This window comes from Myxocyprinus asiaticus, chromosome 44 (genome assembly GCF_019703515.2).
Source record: "Myxocyprinus asiaticus isolate MX2 ecotype Aquarium Trade chromosome 44, UBuf_Myxa_2, whole genome shotgun sequence".
NCBI lineage: Eukaryota > Metazoa > Chordata > Actinopteri > Cypriniformes > Catostomidae > Myxocyprinus > Myxocyprinus asiaticus.
Window position 1 is genome coordinate 32,854,288 of NC_059387.1, and position 22,716 is coordinate 32,877,003.

The 22,716-nt window shown below is 37.7% G+C and overlaps 1 protein-coding gene and 1 pseudogene across 8 annotated transcripts in view; both read left to right on the plus strand.

Moving 5' to 3' along the window:
- The window catches only part of LOC127434130 (rab11 family-interacting protein 3-like), a 51,095-nt gene extending 29,217 nt beyond the window's left edge, over positions 1-21,878 (plus strand). For 3 of the 8 annotated variants that reach the window (XM_051686640.1, XM_051686645.1, XM_051686647.1), the window contains 11 exons: positions 6,431-6,643; positions 9,596-9,730; positions 13,204-13,239; positions 13,432-13,519; positions 13,608-13,852; positions 14,371-14,452; positions 14,884-15,021; positions 15,101-15,758; positions 17,106-17,465; positions 17,556-19,291; positions 19,390-21,878. In XM_051686640.1, coding sequence (XP_051542600.1) covers positions 6,431-6,643; positions 9,596-9,730; positions 13,204-13,239; positions 13,432-13,519; positions 13,608-13,852; positions 14,371-14,452; positions 14,884-15,021; positions 15,101-15,286 — 1,123 coding nt within the window. In that variant the 3' untranslated portion in view covers positions 15,287-15,758; positions 17,106-17,465; positions 17,556-19,291; positions 19,390-21,878. Of the gene's footprint in view, positions 1-6,430; positions 6,644-9,595; positions 9,731-13,203; positions 13,240-13,431; positions 13,520-13,607; positions 13,853-14,370; positions 14,453-14,883; positions 15,022-15,100; positions 15,759-17,105; positions 17,486-17,555; positions 19,292-19,389 lie in introns of those variants that run through there. The other 5 variants (XM_051686641.1, XM_051686642.1, XM_051686643.1 and 2 more) reach the window with 5 other exon arrangements.
- The window catches only part of LOC127434546 (intraflagellar transport protein 140 homolog), a 47,073-nt pseudogene continuing 42,489 nt past the window's right edge, over positions 18,133-22,716 (plus strand).

Below are 22,716 nucleotides of genomic sequence, written 5' to 3' on the forward strand. Positions count from 1 at the left end.
TTTTCTTCCACCTGAATTGTTTATGTGACCAAATTATGTAAAAATGAAATTAGGGCTGTCAATCCATAACTTTTTTTAAATCAAATTAATTACATGATATGCAGATTCATTTATTGAAATAATCACAGTTAATTGCATACATAAATATTTGCTGAGAAAGGCCCACAAATAACAGTAATTCAATATATAATGATTAAATAATTATAAATATAATATATATTAGAAAAATAATAATGAAAATAAAAAAATGCATGAAATTATTGTGGCAGACGAGTAAAGCATTGATAAGACAATACAAAACGTGGCTTTAAAAGGCAATATATTGTTTATTTCCATATTATTGACCTACAGCAATCCATTTCGCAAAAGAATTCGGCTATCTGTCCAAGATAGATTTAATATAAGGGCTTTTCTAAAGACGCATCAATGGACACATGCGTCGGATGCTTTTGGAGTATCTCACTTTGGTTGCATCGCATCACAAACACATCGTTTTTAGGTCACTGTGTCAAGATAAACGTAATTTGAAACTTAGAAAAACATGTCTTGAGATTCCTGCATTCGGAATTGCGCTCCGTTCGGCTTTCTTTGAGTACAAGAACTCATTTTCATCTTGTGCTGTCGCTAGTGTCAAGCAAGCCTGAGTGTGTTTTGTTGCCTATACAGCTGGAGTTTTGCTTACTGCCCCCTGCTGAAAACAGGTGGTACTTCAAGATTGAATAGCTCCCGTGGTATGAATATTCCTTATTATGTCTGGTGGCATAATTAATTGTGTACATTTATTTATTTATTTTGTTTTTTGCTTGCTATTTTATGTATTATTAATTGCACTGAATTAGCACGTTAAATCGACAGGCCTAATTAAAATTAGGAGTTATTTTATTTTTATTTTTTTCTCCCCAATTTGGAATGCCCAATTCCCAATGTGCTCTAAATCCTCGTGGTGGCGTAGTGACTCGCCTCAATCCGGGTGGCGGAGGACGGATCTCAGTTGCCTCCGCGTCTGAGACCATCAATCCACGCATCTTATCACGTGGCTTGTTGAGCCCGTTGCCGCGGAGATGTAGTGCACATGGAGGCTTCACGCTATTCTCCACAGCATCCATGCACAACTAACCACGCGCCCCACCGAGAGCAAGAACCACACTATAGCGACCACGAGGAGGTTACCCCATGTGACTCTACCCTCCCTAGCAACCGGGCCAATTTGGTTGCTTAGGAGACCTGGCTGGAGTCACTCAGCACGCCCTGGATTTGAACTCGCGACTCAGGGGTGATAGTCAACGTCAATACTCGCTGAACTACACAGACCAAAATGAAGTTTTATTTAGCTTACAGCAGTTGTAAAGCCAGTGTCTTGGGTGGTAGTGTTTGTGTAAGGATCTGCTGACTAGAGATTCTTATTTCCAAAAGAGCTGCCAGAATCCAGGTCAGCTGACCAAGGTGTTCCTGTTTCCTCTGAGTGGATGTGTGTTATCAGTATCAGTCTTTATTTTCCTGTCTCCTTGTTGAGGAAGTGTGGAGTTTGCACTTTCTGTCTTTCTGCGGCCTGTGGTTCATCTTTCACTCGCTCTCTAGGGTCCATTTCCCTCTCTCTCTCTTATTCGGACACTTTAAGACATGCTCTCTTACTCTGGGCTCATATTTCACAATCTTCTGGCTGTCTGCTGTTTTTTTATTTGGAATGTATGTTTTTTTTTTATTTAGCATTACAACCATGTCAGAGTCACGCAGTCTCTCAAATGGTGACATTCCCGAAATTTCTATTCATAGTTGTGGAAAATGCATCACTTAATTTGGACAATATCGTGCACATTTTTCTCTGGAACCGAGTTCAAGTGTCTTCTCTCTTTCAAACCCTTATACACACAACAGGATTTGTGTCTTACACCAACAACATGCACAAACTTTCTGAAGAAAATGTGAATTTTTATTGTCTGCCAGGCAAAGATTGTAAGTCCGGTCACTTTGAAAAGTAATAGCACAACTCTCATCCACTATGCAGGATGAGTGTTGTTCCAAATTTTAGTATTTAGATATTATTCAGTTTCCTAATCCCAAATATGAACAGTAATGGTGATCATTGCCTTCACTGGTTGCCTTTTTATTTAGTCAGATACAATACATTTATTGTTATCATCAAAATCATCTTATTAGTATATTTAAATGTTCAGTGTGTGTTAAGAGTGTCAGTTGGACAATACAAGATCATGCATATGTGGATTAATCAGATTAAACAGATGTATGTTATTACAGAGTCTTCTTCCAACACACACACACACATGCACACACTCTGGGTCACAGTACTGAGCTTTAAATCAGATTAAAGTGACACACACACACACTCATATCACTGTATAGCTGTACTTCATGAGCATATGTAGCTTTGCTCATATAGGAGATTTAGTAGTTGATTCAGGTTTACTGGGTCACAAATGTCCGACTGGAACGTCCGGCAGGTTGAACTCTACTCTCAGAGGAGCAACTATAAATTGCAATAGAATAAACTATCTTTTAACAGTTGTTCAACTGGTTTATATGAGTAATTAGCATTTTGTTAGCAACTGTGGAAGTTTGGTTTGCTTTGACACCCTGTGCGCCCAGTTGCTCAGAGTCTCCAAAGACAGACGGAATCGCTTAAGGATGCGATCGCTGTCTTCACGCGTGCTTTGTGTGACCAAACACAATGTTACAGTGAGACAGGGGTAAGTTTTTAAAAGATTTATGTTTTTATTATGTAGGATTTGCACTGTAGAAATACAATATGGAAAAAGTTGGATCAGTAACAGTTTTTGGACTGGAAAAAGCAAAACAAAACAACATTTTCTTAGTATGTTGTCTTGTTTTGCAGTAAAAATATTTAAACATATTTAAAACAATATAAATTCCCCTTTTGGGAAAATTGTTCAAGATAGTGAAGCTTATTTTCAGAGAATGTGTCTTGAGTGTATTTTTCTTACACCTTACATTGTACTTGTTTTTTTTTCCCTTGTTTTAAGATTACTACATTTTTATAATATTTGTTAATTAAAAAAAATGCCAAAAGGTACATTTTCTGAAAAGTAGTTTTTAACATTCAGTTGAAACTTAATAAGGAAATGTATCTTGTTTTAAGGATGTTTCGATATTTTTACTGGACAGAAAGACAAAAATTTAGTACAATATGCATTGTGTTAATTTGTCACTTTTACACTGCAAAAAATAATAAAAGCAAAATTTCCTTAATTAGTGCATTTGTCATGATTTAAAGTAAACATTCCTAAAACAAGATACATTTCTTGAAAAACAAAATGACTTAAGATATGTCTAACAAAATGTAGTGAAGTTTACAGTATGCTTAAAACAAGAAAACACTATTTGCCAAAGGCAAAAAGAAAAATAATCTTCTTGTACTTTTGAAAAACAGTTTATTTTTCTTTCCCTCATTGGCAAATAGATTTTTCTGTAAATTTCTCTGACAAGAAGACATAGTAATATCTTTTGCCATTTTGCTTCTCAAGTACATTTGTCATGTTTAAAGAATGTTTAGATATTTTACTGGAAAGCATGACAAGATTACTGAGCAACACAATTATTTTTTTGCAGTGTATCGTGTGTAACTGTGTATATGCATTAGTCTTCATTTTTGTCATTGTTTTCTTAATTTGTGCTTAAAAGTCATTCAAGGGGTCACTGAGTTCACCAATCAAACACATGCTCTGACCCTTCTGTCAGACAATGACACTTGTTGGTTTTATGAAGTTTTTACCGCACATGATACCCAGGTGGAGTTTTAACCTAATCTGTACTTGATCATTGTCCTAATTTGAGTCTGTTCACCGTGCTGACCATGAATAAAACCACAGGTGTTGTGTTAGCATGTTGTTCGTGGATCATCAAAGTTGAGTGCTGTTCTTCGGTTAATCTAACTCAGATTCTTCAGACATTTTGTGACTGACAAGAGATTAGAGTGAATTAGCAGATTATCATCCAAAAGACAAACCTTTCAACTTCAACACAAAGACGTTTGGGATTTGTCTAGGATAGATTTTTACAGTAAGAATGGAAAAGAACAGAAATTGTGAAAATAATTGGATTATTTGAAATTCTTAAAGTTGTTATGAATCTGATTTGGTAAAGCTTTCCAGTTTTTTATTGAGAGTATATAGTATTTGTGTTTGTGTAAAGTTGATCCTAAATCAGGGGTACTCAACTTTGGAAAGCTAGTGGGGCTGGAAAGCAGGATCCCTTTAGCCTCGAGGGTCACACTTTTTTAATATTTATTATTATTAAAAAATATTGTAATTATTTTTTTATGTTAATGAGGTGAGCAGACTGTGCTACATGCTATTTAATACATCATGGGCACATGTAATTAACAAGAATAAAGTAAATCATTATATATAAATATATAGCAAAATATTTGTAAAAGTATGGTTCTATAAAAAATAAAAACTATGATATACTATTATAATGATCATATATAGACCTATATGTTTTTTTGTTAGCCATACACTGCAGCAATGCACCACTTTAAAAAAACTACAATGTACTAAGAAAATGTACATTTTGAGAAATGTCAATTTTTTTTGCCATATGTAGAAAGAGGATTATCTGTTCTGTTGTCACTGTCAAAGATTGTCATGACACACTGGCTACCTAGTGAACACACACACACACACACACACACACACACACACACACACACATGTTGGTGCCACTATCCTTATGAGGACTTTCCATAGATATACTTGTATGAACTATAGATTCTATCCCCTAACCCTAACCCTACCCCTAAACCTAACCCTCACAAAAAACTTTCTGCATTTTTAAATTTTCAATAAAACATCGTTTAGTATGTTTTTTTTTTTAAGCAATTTAATTTATGGGGACACTAGAAATGTCCTCATAAACCACATTTATAGCATAATACCCTTGTAATTACCAGTTTATAACCTAAAAAAATGTCCTCGTAAACCACCCAAACCTGCACACACACACATACACACACACACACACTCACACACACACACACACACACACACACACACATATACAGTACCCTCACAACAAGACATTTAAATGCAATACTAGCTCCAAAAGCACTTCAGTGAGACTACAGACATCATTGTCTATTACCCTCTTTTCAGACTTATTTTTAGGTAAGTAACGCAAATCACTATTTTTCCTGTAATTATTGTTTGCGATAAGCATATCTGTTGAGCTCGTTTGTCAACCGACACCCGTTGACTCACGCTGTTGCAGTGATGAGCAGGTGTGGAAGAGAGACTAAGCGTGTGCATGTTTACAGTGACTGAAAGGGCGCACAAACTGTTTCTATCAACGCGTGCTCAGACTGACGCCGCACTCATGTTATATAAAGTGGCTTAAAATCAGATTTATATTCATGGATTTGTAGTTTAATATGTTTGTTTTAACAGTTTGTCATTGCTTTTCTTCTATAATGGTTCAGCAGTTTAATTATCAATACTGAGAATTAACATAAATGCTCTAGAAAATTGACACCTCAAAATTCATAAAAATTAAATAATAAATGTAGCTCAGCGAGTAAAGACGCTGACTACCACCCCTGAAGTCGCGGGTTCGAGTCCAGGGCATGCTGAGTGACTCCAGCCAGGTCTCCTAAGCAACCAAATTGGCCTGGTTGCTAGGAAGGGTAGTCACATGGGGTATCCTCCTCGTGGTCGCTATAATGTGGTTCTTGCTCTCGGTGGGGTGTGTGGTGAGTTGTTTGTGGATAGCATGTGTGGAGGCTTCACGCTATTCTCCGCGGCATGTCTCCGCGGTAACACGCTCAACAAGCCACATGATAAGATGCGGATTGACGGTCTCAGACGTGGAGGCAACTGAGATTCGTCCTCCACCACCCGGACCTGGCGTCACTACACCACCACAAGGACTTAGAGCGCTTTGGGAATTGGGCACACCAAATTGGGGAAAAAAGAAAAAAAAAAAAAAAACATTCATTAATGTTATGAGATGACATAAACACGTGGGCCACAAAAAGATGGTTTGCAGGCTGCCTGTTGAGTACCATGGTCCTAAATTAAGAGTAAATAAGACAAATATTATGCCAGAAGTTTGCCAGATAATATGTAATTTCTAATTATAAATGTTTTTAACATTTTATAAACAAAGGTTTTTTCACATATCCCAGCTAAGCTGGGGTCAGAGTGCAGGGTCAGTCATGATACGGTGCCCCTGGAGCAGATAGGGTCAAGGGCCCAACAGTGGCATCTTGGCAGTGCTGGGGCTTGAACCCCCAACCTTCTGATCAGTAACCCAGAGCCTTAACCGCTGAGCCACCACTGCTGGTCAAATATCACTTTATCCTTGGATGTGTGGACATTATTCAGAAATATCAGGTACCTGGATGACACAATTGTAAAAGTATGAAAAACACATTATATTCTGTATGTTTGCCTGATAGGTTCACCCTGGGCTCTGATTTGAATGGCCACACCCTAGTGGCCGTGATTGGAGGAGAGGAGGAGCACTTTGAGGATTTTGGAGAGAGTAACAACACGTCAGACCTGCCACTGGCCAATGAGGAGGAGGAGAGGATGGCTCCAGAGGGGGAGGGTGATGCAGAGCCACACCCTGACAGTCCATTGCCCCGCCCACTGATGCTGCTGTCCCCTAGGTAACACACAGTACAAACTAAACCTAAAAATACTGAATTTTTCCTAAACAGGAATAGAAACTGCATTATATTTTGTAAGATAGACTGTGCACTCGTATTAAACACTCAAGACAATCAGTTTGTATGTGATTATTTCATCCTGGGCTAAACATGGAAAGTATAAATAGGTACATGTTATTGTGGGCTGCACAGTATTAACAGCTTGACCATAAATAGCAGTCTCACACATAGAAATAGACTGTTACAGAAAGAGTGAGTGCGCACATTGTGCAAGCAGTCGGTGTAGATACACTTGTGACTAGGGAAGGCTTTCTGAATGAGGTGTTTTTGAAGTTTGGTTTCAATAGGTGGACTGAATGGCATGGGGAAGGAGTTTTGAGTTGTCAGTGTTTGAGTATAAACTCTTTTATTTCAAAACAGCAAGGATTATTCTGTGTTCGTGTGATATGGCCCCTTTAAAGTTCCGGTGAAAGTTGTGTTTTTTATGATGTTGCCAAATCAACAAAGGAGCTAATATGATGCCAGTCACATGAAAGTCGTTTGTGTTTGTAGTGAAAGATAAATCACCATGTCGACTTCCTTCAACACTTCTGTGCACTATCCTGCTGACTGATCTTCTCATCTCACGTGAAACCTGTTCAAGTTTAACACTGGGTGAAGGTTGGGTTGTTGTAGTTATTGTTTTACTGAAATCCAGATGTTGTCAGGTGTATTGCAAGCCATTTTGACATTTAATCACATGCAGGAAAGGAATTATTGATTTCAACAAGTTAATTTTCGGGCCTGTGTAGCTCAGCGAGTAAAGACGCTGGCTACCACCCCTGGAGTCGTGAGTTCGAATCCAGGGCGTGCTGAGTGACTCCAGCCAGGCCTCCTAAGCAACCAAATTGGCCCGGTTGCTAGGGAGGGTAGAGTCACATGGAGTAACCTCCTCGTGGTCACTATAATGTGGTTCGTTCTCGGTGGAGCGCGTGGTGAGTTGTGCGTGGATGCCGCGGAGAATAGCGTGAAGCCTCCACACGCGCTACGTCTCCATGGTAACACGCTCAACAAGCCACGTGATGAGATGCGCGGATTGACGGTCTCAGACACGGCAACTAAGATTCGTCCTCCGCCACCCGGATTGAGGCGAATCGCTACGCCACCACAAGGACTTACAGCGCGTTGGGAATTGGGCATTCCAAATTGGGGAGAAAATTTTCGCTAGTTAAAATGTTAGTTCTTGATATCTGGAATGGAATTACTTCTAGTGAAAGTGCTTATTTTTTATATCAGTAATTACATTTGTTCTAAAAAACGTTAATTCTTGAAATAAAAATCATTCCCAGACGTGCACAATTCTTGATATCAGAACTGGAATTTCAACTAGTTCAAAACGTAATTTTTTATATCTGTAAATGTATTTTGAAATGTGAGATTTGGTATTTAAGATTTCTGGAAATGGATTTAAGATATCAATAAACTGAAGAGTAATTAAACAAATCTTAAAAGGAAATCTTTCTTGTTACAGTAACATTATAGATATCTGAAATTAACATTGCCACTTGTGAAAACCAAATTATCAAAAAGCTGCATTTTTACGAGTTGTAATTCATTTTTTGAAATCAGGAAGTATTTGTACTAATAACAATGTTATTATTGCACTCAAAAAAAGTTTTGCCTGTTTTTAAGATTTTTGCATTTCAGTTTCATAACAAAATTCCATCAAATTCCATTAAATTAAAGGGACGCCATATCATGGCTGACCCTGCACCCTGACCCCAGCTTAGCTGCGATATGTGAAAACAAAGAAATGTCACTGTATATATGAAAAATGTATAATGTGTGACAATATTAAAGGCTTTCTAAATTAATAAAACTGAAAGTATATAGGGTTTTTATTATGTTAAAGATTACTAAATTCAATTTGATGGAATTTTGTTTTGAAATTAACATTGACATGAACATGAAATTAAAAAGCCTATGCGTTAAACCCTATGCATACATCTTCAAATAATTTTGTGGAGTGTGAAATATAAAAAACATTACATTTTTACAAGGAAGTAGTACATTGCTGATATGTGAAATGGGAATTTCAACTATTAAGAAATGAATTATACTGTAAATATCTGTACTTGTGTTTTGAATTGGAGTGAATGACAGATAATTGTGAATTTCTTCAAGAAAAAAATGCAATTACAGATATCAAGAATTGTTTTTACTAACTGAAATTCCATTTTTGATATCAAGAAAGGGGTTTTCTGCGAATAATGACATCATTTTTTATATCAAGACTGAACGTGTTTACTAGTGCAAAGCTAATTAACCCTAAACCTAACCAGTTGTAATTCCATTCTTGACCTTAAATATGAGTATTTTTACTAGTGATGGACCGATATATCACTAGTATATCTGCATCAGCCGATAACCGTGTTCACTTATCCGATTAACATGTGTTAATTTACCTTGTGACAGTTCCAAAATCTACCAACAGATTTTGTGAATGGATAGTCAAGACTTTCTGTTTTCAAGGTTTTTTTCTTTTCAAATTTGAGTAAACATTACATAAAATAAGTCTTAGTTTCACATTAGAAATCTTGTGTACATCTGATCTGCTGATGTTAAATTGTATTTTTTATCGGATGTCGGTATCGGCCATTGAAAAACCCATAGCGAAAATTAAATTGTTGGTAGATATAATTCATATACTGCACATCATTATTTGTCAGAAGGGCTTGTGATACAGGTGGATGTGTTCCAGTACATACACTCACACACATACACACACATAAGCGAGCATGGAAATACAACACACTTCTCCTCCTGCTGTGATGGCTCTTCCAGCTCTACACTTCCTCCTGTACTCCTGCACTGTTTCTCACCTCTGTGTAGATCTCTTCCTGTCCTTCACAGACTTACCCGTTTTTCTCCCTTGTTTGTATGATCATCCTCTCCTTTCCTCTCCTCTCTCAGCCCCAGCTCTTTTCCTGCTAGTTTTCAGAGTTTCCTTCAGTCTGAGTCGCTGGAGTTTTTCTGCACTCACTGTCACAAGCAGATCAGTCGTCTGGAGGATCTGTCCACTCGACTGCAGTTACTAGAGATGAATAGGTAACATTCTCAGAGCATGTGCATGCTTCCTCTGTGTGTGTTGAGTTTGAGGACTACACACACACACACACACTCGTATCCTCACTGCTTGCATGTGTGTGTGTGTGTGTGTGTGTGTTTGTTTTTGATTAACATACTGATTTCTGTAATATCTGAAATGGTGACATGGCTTGTGTTGGTGTTCTTTGATTGTAATGCAAGGCATCTTTGAAAGGTCATAGTGTTTTTATATGGGTGAAGTTTATGCTTTGATGAACATAGACGCTGTGCTTTTGGTGTGTGTTTTGGTTGTATTGCGTGTGATTAATGCATGCAGAATATTATGCAGATGCATAATATGCAGTGTTTTTAAGTTCATATGAGAAATATATAACTGTGTAACACAATTCAATATAATTCAATATAATATATACTAAACAATACAGAAATAATATTAGCACAGCACTGTTGACTAAAAATATCGATTTTCTTATCACATATGATGTAAAGCCATTTGAATCCTCTCTGATTAATATGTGCTCATTTACAGACAATCTTTACAGAACTGCTGGTTTGCTTAAAGAGACAGTACTGTATTTTTAGCACGTGTTCAACAAATCAATGTAAATACCAGTAAATAGTACAAATTATGCATGTTAACAATAAACATGTAACAAAATATAATTAATACAATATAATTATATTTATTGATGGAATACATGGATTTTGTTTTTAAAAAGCTAAAATGTGACCAAAATGATGAAAAACTAATCAAATATAATTATTATAATTAATATTTTTATAATGTACCTAGTTAGAAGGTCCTCTGTATAATTAACAGCATTAGCTGGAAAATAATTTCTTTCATATGTAAGCAAAATATACCCATATAAATCAATATCGAACCGAAATCGGAATCAAATGGAATCGAGAACTTGTGAATCAAATCAAATCGGGATATCTGTATCAAAACCCAGTCCTACTAATGACCAGTCTTGGGTTAGTTACTCAAAAAAGCAATCCACTACAAATGTATAATTACTTTACTGATTACTTCATTGAAAATGTAATCACATTATCAATTACTTTACTTTTAAGTTACTTCCTAAAACGCTTTTCACTGAAACATTTCTATTTTTCAGCTCAACATAGCAATAATTCAGTATATGATTAAATAGTTATATTTAAATAATTATAAATATATTATACAGTACTCTGCAAAAGTTTTAGACACTTGTGAAAAATGTTGCATAGTGAGGATGTCTTCAAAAATAATGACATAAATAGTTTTCATTTATCACTTAATGTCATACAAAGTCCAGTAAACATAAAAAAGCTAAATCAATATTTGGTGTGACCACCTTTGCCTTTAAAACAGCACCAATTCTCCTAGATACACCTGGACACAGTTTTTCTTGGTTGTTGGCAGATAGGATGTTCCAAGCTTCTTGGAGAATTCACCACAGTTCTTCTATCTATTTCGGCTGTCTCAATTACTTCTGTCTCTTTATGTAATCTCAGACTGACATGATGTTCAGTAGGGGGCTCTGTGGGGAACATGCCATCTGTTGCAGGGCTCCCTGTTCTTCTATTCTAATCTTTTCTATTTGCAAAAGTAATGTTTGGGAGTCTAACATTTATATTTCCTATTGACACACTAAAGCTGAAGATATAAATAACCATCTTAAGACAAATGCTTTTGCGAAACATCTTATGTGCCTAAGACTTTTGCACAGTACTGTATATACTAAAAATAATTAAGATAATTAAAATAATTTACAATATTGAGGAAGAAGAAGAAAGCAATATTCTTGAACAAAAGCCTTTCATTGGCCTACAGTCCACAGCAATCCATTTTGCTATTGAATTCGTCAGTCTTGTTCACTTCAGACGGACATTTTGTAGCTTCTCACTTTGGTTGTGTAGTGTCATAAACACAGCATTTTTAGGTTGCTGTGTCAAGTTAAACATAGGTTGAAACTTAGAAAAACACATCTCAAGATTCCTGCATTCGGAATTGCACTTCGTCCAGCTGTGTTTGAAAGTGTTTTCATCTTGTGCTGTCGCTAATGTGCACAAGCCTGAGTGTTTTGTTGTCTGTACAGCTGGAGTTTCACTTACTGCCCCCTGCTGAAAACAGGTGGTACTTCAAGATTGAATTCTTCCGATGGTAGGAATATTCCACCTTATGGGCTGGCGACATGATTAATAGTGTTAATTGTTTTTATGCATTATTTTTTTTTTTGGGGGGGGGTTTCCCCTTTTTCTCCCAATTTGGAATGCCCAATTCCCAATGCGCTCTAAGTCCTGGTGGTCGCATAGTGATTCGCCTCAGTCCGGGTGGCGGAGGACAAATCCCAGTTGCCTCCGCGTCTGAGACAGTCAACCCGCGCATCTTATCACGTGGCTTGTTGAGCGCGTTGCCACGGAGACATAGCGCGTGTGGAGGCTTCACGCCATCCACCGCGGCATCCGCGCTCAATTCACCATGCGCCCCACCGAGAACAAACCACATTATAGCGACCACGAGGAGGTTACCCCATGTGACTCTACCCTCCCTAGCAACCGGGCTAATTTGGTTGCTTAGGAGACCTGGCTGGAGTCACTCAGCACGCCCTGGGATTCAAACTAGCGAACTAGCGAACTCCAGCGTATTTTACCACTGAGCTACGCAGGCTCTATGCATTATTTGTTTATATAATTAATTGCACAGAATTAACGTGTTAAATCCTTAATCTTAATTGAAAGTCACTAACTGTAATCTGATTACAAGAATCTTAAATGTAATACAAGTAATTAGAATAACCCATTTAGGTTAATTTTGGTCACATGGATCTGAATTTGAGACATTTCAATCTCAGAACATTCGTCAGGCATTTTCCCACCTGAAAAAAACGTAACCCCTCTTTCAACTTTAAGAAAAATTGGGATAATTTATATCATAGAATTGTGGAATTCCCGATTTCCTGCAACATAGCATTTAGGGATACTGATAAATAATCCCTTTCAAACGGGGTCATGTGTTATGAAGTTTTTGAAGTTATGTAGGTTCAGTGCTTTAGCTTTTGTTTTTTTACTAATACATCGTTTTTGTTGTTGTTAAAGAACTGTGTCTACTGCGGCATCATGGATTCTCCTTCTAAACAGCATTAGGAATTGGATGGCTGAATTTTTCTGAATTTGTCAACAAACATGAATAAAACAGATGGGGCAGTTTATATGGATTTAGGCCTGTGTAACAGAAACAAAGTTGCACAAAATCTCCTTTCATGCTTCCACATTACACCTCAGTGTATGTCGAACCATAAAAATAACGTGTTTATTTTCGTTCGCTGTGAGGTCATTACCATTGAAAAAAGAGCTTTGATTCAGCTGAAAAGAGCCGAGCGCTCCAGACTTCGACACTTCACTTGAATGTTTTTTGACCTATGGTTCACAGGTCATGGATGGAAAGAGAGTTTTTCCTCTCATTTCCTGTTTGTTCTTTTTTTTAGTTCCAGTAAGAGGCTGTCCAGCAAGAAAGCAGCGAGGTGAGCATGTTCCCTCTAAATGTGTCAAACATCAGTTTTAAAGAAAAACAAAATGTCAACAAAAACTTGGTTTTCATCATCCAAAAATGAACATTTTGGGGGGGAATTGACTAAGAATAAATTGTGCCCACTGATAGCGTGTTGTATGACTGCTGCAAAATAAAAAATGAATTCTGGTACTTTTTTCCCAAGACATTTGCAGCAGTCCAGCACTCTGGAGGTCATGGGAGGTCTGACTCAAGATATTTTGGATCTTGCGGATCGGGACATCACTGACAAGGTTCAGAACCTCATACTTACACAAGTATACAAGTATACACAAGTATATTGGCCCACAGGCGTGACTGCAGTGTGTGTGTGTTCTACAGGTGTTACTGTTGGAGAAACGTGTGTGTGAGCTAGAGAATGATTCATTGGAGAGCGAAGAGCAGCATGCGCGTTTGCGACAGGAGAATCTCACGCTCGTACATCGTGCAAACGCTCTGGAGGAACAACTGAAGGAGCAGGAGTTGCGTGCAGAGGAGAACTTACTCGTACACACTCGTAAACACAGAGACGCTCTGAACAAACTTCAGCGAGATAGAGATGTGGAGATCGAAAACCTTCAGGCCAGGTCTGTAGTATGGAGGTGTTTGTGTGTGCTGTGTGTGCGTATATTTTTCTCTGCCGCCATCTCGTGGAAAACATTGGTCATGCAGTTTGGTGATTTAAAGGGAAAGTTCACCCATTGAAAATTCTGTCATTATTTACTCACATTATTTATTCAAAAGGGGATGTGTCAGGCAGTGTGTTAGTCTCAGTCACCATTCACTTTTGAATTGCTTCTTCTTTCATTGAAAGTGTATGGTGACTGAGGTTGTCAGTCCCTAACGTTCTGCCTAACATTTCCTTTTGTGTTCCACAGAAGAAAGAAGATCATGAAACAACATGATGGAGAATAAATGATGACAGAATTTTGAAATGACTTATGTTTAATATATTCCGCCTGTGTTAACAGAGACCTTTCGTATCTCTTACCCAGTACTGTATCTTTCTCTTAAACTAATTACAATTGAAATGTTTTCATTGTGTGCTCTGCCCAAAAAGAAAATAACATCCTGCATTTTTGTCTATGTGCCTGCATGTGTTCAGGTTGCAACAGTTGGATGAGGAGAACAGTGAGCTGAGGTCATGTGTTCCCTGCCTGAGAGCCAACATTGAGAGACTGGAGGAGGTACATACACACGCAAACACACACATAGTTTCACACAAGTAGATCACATACAAAGGTAGTTGACACGTTATGTGTCCATGGAACGTGATGTTTTATCGGCATCAATTTTTGGTTAGAATGTGTATAAATGTATAACGGAAAGTGTATATCTTACAATTTTCACAATATTTTAGCCTTCACTGTTTCGTTTTAATTGGATCTGCAGTGTGACAAAAGAAATTTTAAATGAACATTTATTCCTTGTAGTCTCTCAATTAACACATAAAAGCTGTAAGCATAATACCTATAAAAACAAATAGCAAAATGCTGTCAAAAATAGTTGTTAAAAGGGTTAAGTTTGTGGACCATGGGACATGTGAACAGTATTTCATGTCCCACAAATGTCTAAGTTGTCAGTGAGATTGGGCATTTATTCCTCTGTCTCTCTGCAGGAAAAGAGGAAACTCCAGGATGAAGTGGAGGATGTCACCGATCGATTAAATGAAGAAATCGAGTCCCGCTGTAAAATGTCAGATAAACTAAGCCATGAGCGTCATACCAACCAGAAAGAGAAGGAGTGTACTCAGGGGGTGAGAGATCTTCTGTTTATTTTATGGGTGAGGTTTGAGTGTTCTTCACATTGTTAATGGCTTCTCTGTGTGCTTGTAGTTGATCGAGGACTTGAGAAAGCAGCTGGAACACCTGCAGTTGTTTAAGTTGGAGACAGAAGCAAGAAGAGGCAGATCGTCCAGCTCGGGTCTCCAGGAGTACAACACACACATGAGAGAGAATGAACTCGAGCAGGAAATACGTCGACTCAAACAGGTAAACACAAACTCAGACTCAAACAGGTAAACACAGAAAGACTCAAACAGGTAAAAACAGACAGACTCATACAGATAAACTTGGACTCAAACAGGTAAAAACATACAGACTCATACATGTAAACTCAGACTCAAACAAGTAAACACAGACAGAATCAAACAAGTAAACACAGACAGACTCAAACAAGTAAACACAGACAGACTCAAACAAGTAAACACAGACAGACTGAAGCAGGTAAACACAGACAGACTCAAGCAGGTAAACACAGACTCAAGCAGGTAAACACAGACAGAATCAAACAGATAAACACAGACAGACTCAAACAGGTAAACACAGACTCAAGCAGGTAAACACAGACAGAATCAAACAGATAAACACAGACAGACTCAAACAGGTAAACACAGACTCAAGCAGGTAAACACAGACTCAAGCAGGTAAACACAGACAGAATCAAACAGATAAACACAGACAGACTCAAACAGGTAAACACAGACTCAAACAGGTAAACACAGAGTCAAGCAGGTAAACACAGACAGAGTCAAGCAGGTAAACACAGACAGACTCAAGCAGGTAAACACAGACTCAAGCAGGTAAACACAGACTCAAACAGGTAAATACAGACTCAAACAGATAAACACACACAGACTCAAGCAGGTAAACACAGACAGACTCAAGCAGGTAAACACAGACTCAAACAGGTAAACACAGACTCAAGCAGGTAAACACAGAATCAAACAGGTAAACACAGACTCAAACAGGTAAACACAGACTCAAGCAGGTAAACTCAGAATCAAACAGGTAAACACAGACTCAAACAGGTAAACACAGACTCAAGCAGGTAAACTCAGAATCAAACAGGTAAACACAGACTCAAGCAGGTAAACTCAGAATCAAACAGGTAAACAGACTCAAGCAGGTAAACTCAGAATCAAACAGGTTAACTCAGACTCAAGCAGGTAAACACAGACAGACTCAAACAAGTAAACACAGAGAGACTCAAACAGGTAAACACAGACTCAAAAGATAAACACAGACTCAAACAGGTAAACACAGACTCAAACAGGTAAACACAGACTCAAACAGGTAAACACAGACTCAAACAGGTAAACACAGACTCAAGCAGGTAAACTCAGAATCAAACAGGTAAACAGACTCAAGCAGGTAAACTCAGAATCAAACAGGTAAACAGACTCAAGCAGGTAAACTCAGAATCAAACAGGTTAACTCAGACTCAAGCAGGTAAACACAGACAGACTCAAACAAGTAAACACAGAGAGACTCAAACAGGTAAACACAGACTCAAAAGATAAACACAGACTCAAACAGGTAAACACAGACTCAAACAGGTAAACACAGACTCAAGCAGATAAACACAGACTCAAACAGGTAAACACAGAGAGACTCAAACAGGTAAACACAGACTCAAAAGATAAACACAGACTCAAACAGGTAAACACAGACTCAAGCAGGTAAACACAGACTCAAACAGGTAAACACAGACTCAAACAGATAAACACAGACTCAAAGAGGTAAACACAGACTCAAAGAGGTAAACTCAGAATCAAACAGGTAAACACGGACTCAAACAGGTAAACACGGACTCAAACAGGTAAACACAGACTCAAAGAGGTAAACTCAGAATCAAACAGGTAAACACGGACTCAAACAGGTAAACACGGACTCAAACAGGTAAACACGGACTCAAAGAGGTAAACTCAGAATCAAACAGGTAAACACAGACTCAAGCAGGTAAACACAGACTCAAACAGGTAAACACAGACTCAAACAGATAAACACAGACTCAAAGAGGTAAACACAGACTCAAAGAGGTAAACTCAGAATCAAACAGGTAAACACGGACTCAAACAGGTAAACACGGACTCAAACAGGTAAACACAGACTCAAAGAGGTAAACTCAGAATCAAACAGGTAAACACAGACTCAAACAGGTAAACACAGACTCAAACAGGTAAACACGGACTCAAAGAGGTAAACACGGACTCAAAGAGGTAAACACAGACTCAAAGAGGTAAACTCAGAATCAAACAGGTAAACACAGACTCAAACAGGTAAACACAGACTCAAACAGGTAAACACGGACTCAAACAGGTAAACACGGACTCAAACAGGTAAACACAGACTCAAAGAGGTAAACTCAGAATCAAACAGGTAAACACAGACTCAAACAGGTAAACACAGACTCAAACAGGTAAACACGGACTCAAACAGGTAAACACAGACTCAAAGAGGTAAACACAGACTCAAAGAGGTAAACCAGCTCAAGAATCACAGACCAGAGGTAAACACGGACTCAAACAGGTAAACACGGACTCAAACAGGTAAACACAGACTCAAAGAGGTAAACTCAGAATCAAACAGGTAAACACAGACTCAAACAGGTAAACACAGACTCAAACAGGTAAACACGGACTCAAACAGGTAAACACGGACTCAAACAGGTAAACACAGACTCAAAGAGGTAAACACAGACTCAAAGAGGTAAACTCAGAATCAAACAGGTAAACACAGACGCAAAGAGGTAAATGTTCAAATTCTACATAGTTTCATAGTAATCTATTGATCTTAAAAGCAGAGATGTAAACCACACTGAATTTGTTGTGAGAAGTAAATCGTGCTGACTCTCTCCAAGTTTCACACATTGGCTGTTTGTGGCAAACATCACTCATGTGCATGCGCTTCTGGGTTAAGCATGAATTCAGGATTACACAGAGAACGTTTATAGCGAGCGTCTTGAGATTGCTGAAACCAATCTAAACGGTCCTTTGTTTAGTAGCCTATACTGTATATAATGTGCAGCATTAATGAAACTATGGACTAAAAACATGTTGACACCTTTTCACATTACACAGCACAAGATGATGTTTATCAAAGTTACCTTCCTCAGATGCCTGCTATGGCAGTTTCATGGTACAGTGATGGTACAATATGGTAAAACCTTGTATTCTTATAATATATCATGGCATTTATATGGTAGGCTACTCCAAGGAACTTGTCCAATAAACATGGGATTGGCTTGGGAATTCTTTGGTACTTTTTAGTGCTTTCATGTATTGTTAGTATTTTGAAACACTTTTATTTAGAAAATGTCTTTAGTAGATCACAGGCTGGACATGCAGTCGTACATAACCTTCATCTCTGGCAAACGATTGAATACAGTTGCAGGTTTTGTTTCAGTGAATTGTAAGTAAATATCCACTTCATTCAGCACTGCTTTAGTTCTCTGTCTTCTAAAGCATCCCGTTACTGTTTTACTGCATGACAAAGTGCTTCAAACGATTCAGCCTGCACTTAGACAAATTCATTGAGAAGAACCGACTCGCGCATCGGACATTGCTCCGATTCACGAGCCCCACTCGTAAGTCCATGGCCGTGTTCACAATGGCATACTATCCATACTATCACTGTTTTTGCCAAACACAGATATAACAGAAACAGTAAGAGTAGCGTGGTAGTACACGGTCTATATGTGCTGTGGAGGGCGCCACAACACGTTATCGGAACACACAGGGCGCATTTTGTTCTACATAGTTTGGACACATGCTGAAATTGGCTTGGTAGATTGGTGCCCCCAATGCGATGGCACCCTAGTCGGTCGCCTATGTCACCTAATAGGTTGACCGGACCTGTCTAAATGGTTTTGTCAACCTGAGTTTGTTCAACTAGCTTTGTGCAACAGGCCTCAGGTAAACAAACTCAGACTCAAACAAGTTTATGCAGACTCGAACTATTAAACACAGAGTAAAAAACAGGTAAACACAGATATACGCAGATTTAAAAACAGGTTAACTCTGATTAAAACAGATAAACACAAACAAAATGGGTAAACACACTGAAACAGGTAAACTAAGTTTCCTTCACTCTCTTTGTGTTCAGGACAATCGCAATCTGAAGGAACAGAATGATGAATTGAACGGTCAGATTATTAATCTGAGTATTCAGGGAGCAAAGAGTCTCTTTACCGAGTCCCTCTCCGAGTCCCTCGCTGCCGAGATCAACAACGTCTCCCGTGCCGAGGTCTGTATTACACACCAGCACAATTTGACATTTGTGTTTGCTTTGAATGTGAGGAGATTGTAAAAATTGTTTTGGTTGATGTTTTTGTGTGTGAACAGTTGATGGAGGCGGTCCATAAACAGGAGGAGATCAACTTCCGTCTGCAGGATTATATCGACCGCATCATCGTCGCAATCATGGAATCCAACCCCTCCATCCTGGAGGTCAAATAATCGCCGTGATGATGACTTCTATCATGACCCTACCGTATTTTCGTCTTCATTGTCTGGTAAAAATATCTAAACGTCCTTAAAACAAGATCAATTAACCTGAAAAGCAAAATTGCAATAGATGTTAAGCCTTGTTTTCATGGGTAACCATTTTCCATATGGGTTAGCAAAATAAACAATTTAAAATATATTCTCTGAAAACAAGCCTTATTATCTCACACAAGTAAATGTGTCTTTTTTTAAAGGATGTTTGAATATTTTTACTGCAAGACATGACAAAAATAGATTGGTTCCTGTGACTTCCCTGTCGGGATTGAGGGACCTATTCCCCGTTTGTGTGTGCAAAATAGCGTATGTGTGTTTACGAGGAAGCAGATATTCGTGGATTGAATTTCAGTCTGCACAATCTTTTAATTCGTGCAACAAAAAAACATGCATACGCAGGCTTGTGCAGTGTTAAAGGTGTTTTTAAATTAAATACCAATGTAATTCTGGGTAAAACAGTCACACTATTAGCCCATGTGAGGGACATTTGCTGACCTGAGGGATAAACGTGTGCATTTGTTTGCATTTTGACTGTTGTTATGATTTAGCTCTTAAAATGAGTTTGATGCCTACAGATTTGTTTTGCTGAAATCAGCAGCTTATTTGTTAGTTAAAATGTAAGTTATGTAGTTCTCGTTTTTTTTTTTTACGTTTTTTTTTTTCTACTTTAAATTCTTATTTATTAGGATGATGCAGAATGCAACGGATCACAGGAGACCAAGATCCACAAATGTAAGTGAGGTTAAGGTTTTTTTGAAATGGTACATTGTGGGTAAACTTGTCGGCCCTGTGCAATTTCTTTCTGAGTTGCATAGCTGGATATCCATCTGCCTCCTCAGTCTGGGATTATTTCATAAAGATTTCCTGTACAGAAAGACTCCTTGAAACCCTTTGAAATGAGATGTATTTCCTTTGAAACATTCACTGGAGCAAAATATGAATTGCACTCCGATATTTTATTAAGAGAAACTACTATTTACGATTTACGAAATGTGAAGCTGTTTTCAAGGGGAGATGAAAAAGAAGAACGTTTTTGCTGTGGAGAAGAGGACACTTTTTATTCTGCAGCGTCAGGCACTGAATGGAACTCAAAACTCTTGACAGACAAGAAAACATTTAACACACGGGAGAAATGAGACTTTTTAATAGGCCAGTTGCTTCGTTCTTGCTTTTCAACACTCTTGTATCATTCCTTCACTCTCTCTGTTGAACTTGGATGTACGTAATTATCTATACAATTTCATCTTTCTTTCCTTGGTTTTGAATTGCTTCACATATTTTATGGACAAAAGGAAATTGTTTCATTTCGTCTTCCACAAGAGAATTTTCTCTCCCTCTGTTCCTGTGCTCCATTATGGATGGACATTTCTCTCATCTGGGACAGGCATGTTTGATTTCCATGGATTTTTATGGGAGGAAATGCCAGTGATACTTCCAGGATTGTTGCGATTACTTTGGAGAGTTAATGTTTTTTTTTACGTGAAGAAAAATGTAATGCTGTCCTCAGATGAGACTTAATCATTACTCTTTCCTCTTTTTAATTTGTGCAAAGGCAGCAGTATATTTCTTTCTGCGTTTCATGCACGGTGCACATTTTGTTTTTTCCGTTTCCTTTATTCAGACAAAAATATTTCAGTTTTGTTGCGTCGGATCAGTTCACATGAGGGATGTTTTGTAAAAGAGGACGGTGGAATACATTTAAGAACCATTCTGCTGTCTTCAATGTTAACATTGTTGACCAAAGAAGGATCTGACCTTCTGGTCCACTGCTGTTATTGTCTGTACGGCTGTTTTCAAGCTACTGTAACTATACTGATGGACACATTGAAGTACGGGGACATTTCTGCCTCTTTGAACTTTGGGCTTGTTTGTGTCTTCGGCTGTCTCACGTATTAATTTCCTTATAGAGACAATAAGGGAAGAACTGAATTGACTGCTATTGATCTGTCTGATGTTCAACAACTCCTGTTTGAAAATGTGTATATGGTTTAAAAAAACAAAATATTTCATGTTAACACACTTCAAAGAAAAGAGTTCAGCTTGCCACTTAGACTTTAAAAGACTAATAATAGCTATAAATAAATGTTAATAAAAACAGTTGTAATGAAGGATAAAATTGTAAAAAAATGATGTTTACTCTTAATTGTTAAGGTAACTGTATAAATGAAAAATATCAGTATTGTCTTCTGTTGAATGTTTTGCTTTATTTTGAAGATGCCCCCTGAGATGTATCTTTTACTGTTTGGGGTCTTATAGATTTTCAAATAATTGTATGAAGGTTAGAAGAAAAGTGAAAATAAAATTAAGTCACCAATAAATTAAATGCAAATACCTGTTTTGTAGACTTTGTGGTCTGTCAAATGCTTAAAGAAATAGTTCACCCAAAAATGAAAATTTTCTCATCATTTACTCACCCTCATGCCATCCCAGATGTGTATGACTTTCTTCTGCAGAACACAAATGAAGATTTTTAGTAGAATATCTCAGCTCTGAAGGTCCATGCGTTGTAAGTGAATGGTGACCAAAAACTCCATAAAGCACATAAACGCAGCATAAATGTAATCCATACGACTCCAGTAGATTATTCCATGTTTTGGGTGAGAACAGACCAAAATATAACTCCTTTTTCACTGTACATCTTGCCATTGCAGTCTCCTTGGCGATCATGATTTCAAGCTCGATTACACTACAGTGTAATGTAATGTACAGTGAAAAAAAGTATTATATTTTGGTTTGTTCACACCCAAAACATACTGAGTCGCTTCAGAAGACATGGAATAAACATCTGGAGTTGTATGGATTACTTTTATGCTGCATTTATGCCTTTCTTGAAGCTTCAAAGTTTTGTCACCATTCACTTGTATTGCATGGACTACAGAGCTACAGAGATATTCTTTTAAAAACCTTCATTTGTGTTCTGAAGTGTAAATAAATAATAATAATAGTAATTGCATTGGATAGTAAAGATAGTTTTGAGAAAATGTCTTGCATAATTTTTTTGCAGACAACCCTTGCTTTGATATTTTGTTTTATAAGTGTCCAAGTACTTTTTTGGGTGGGGGGCACTGTATGTAATATGTAATATAAATAATGTAAATTAATACAAATACTAAATGCAAAATTCGAAGACTACGGTTTCCCACTTATAATATAGCCAGCAGCGCCCTCTAG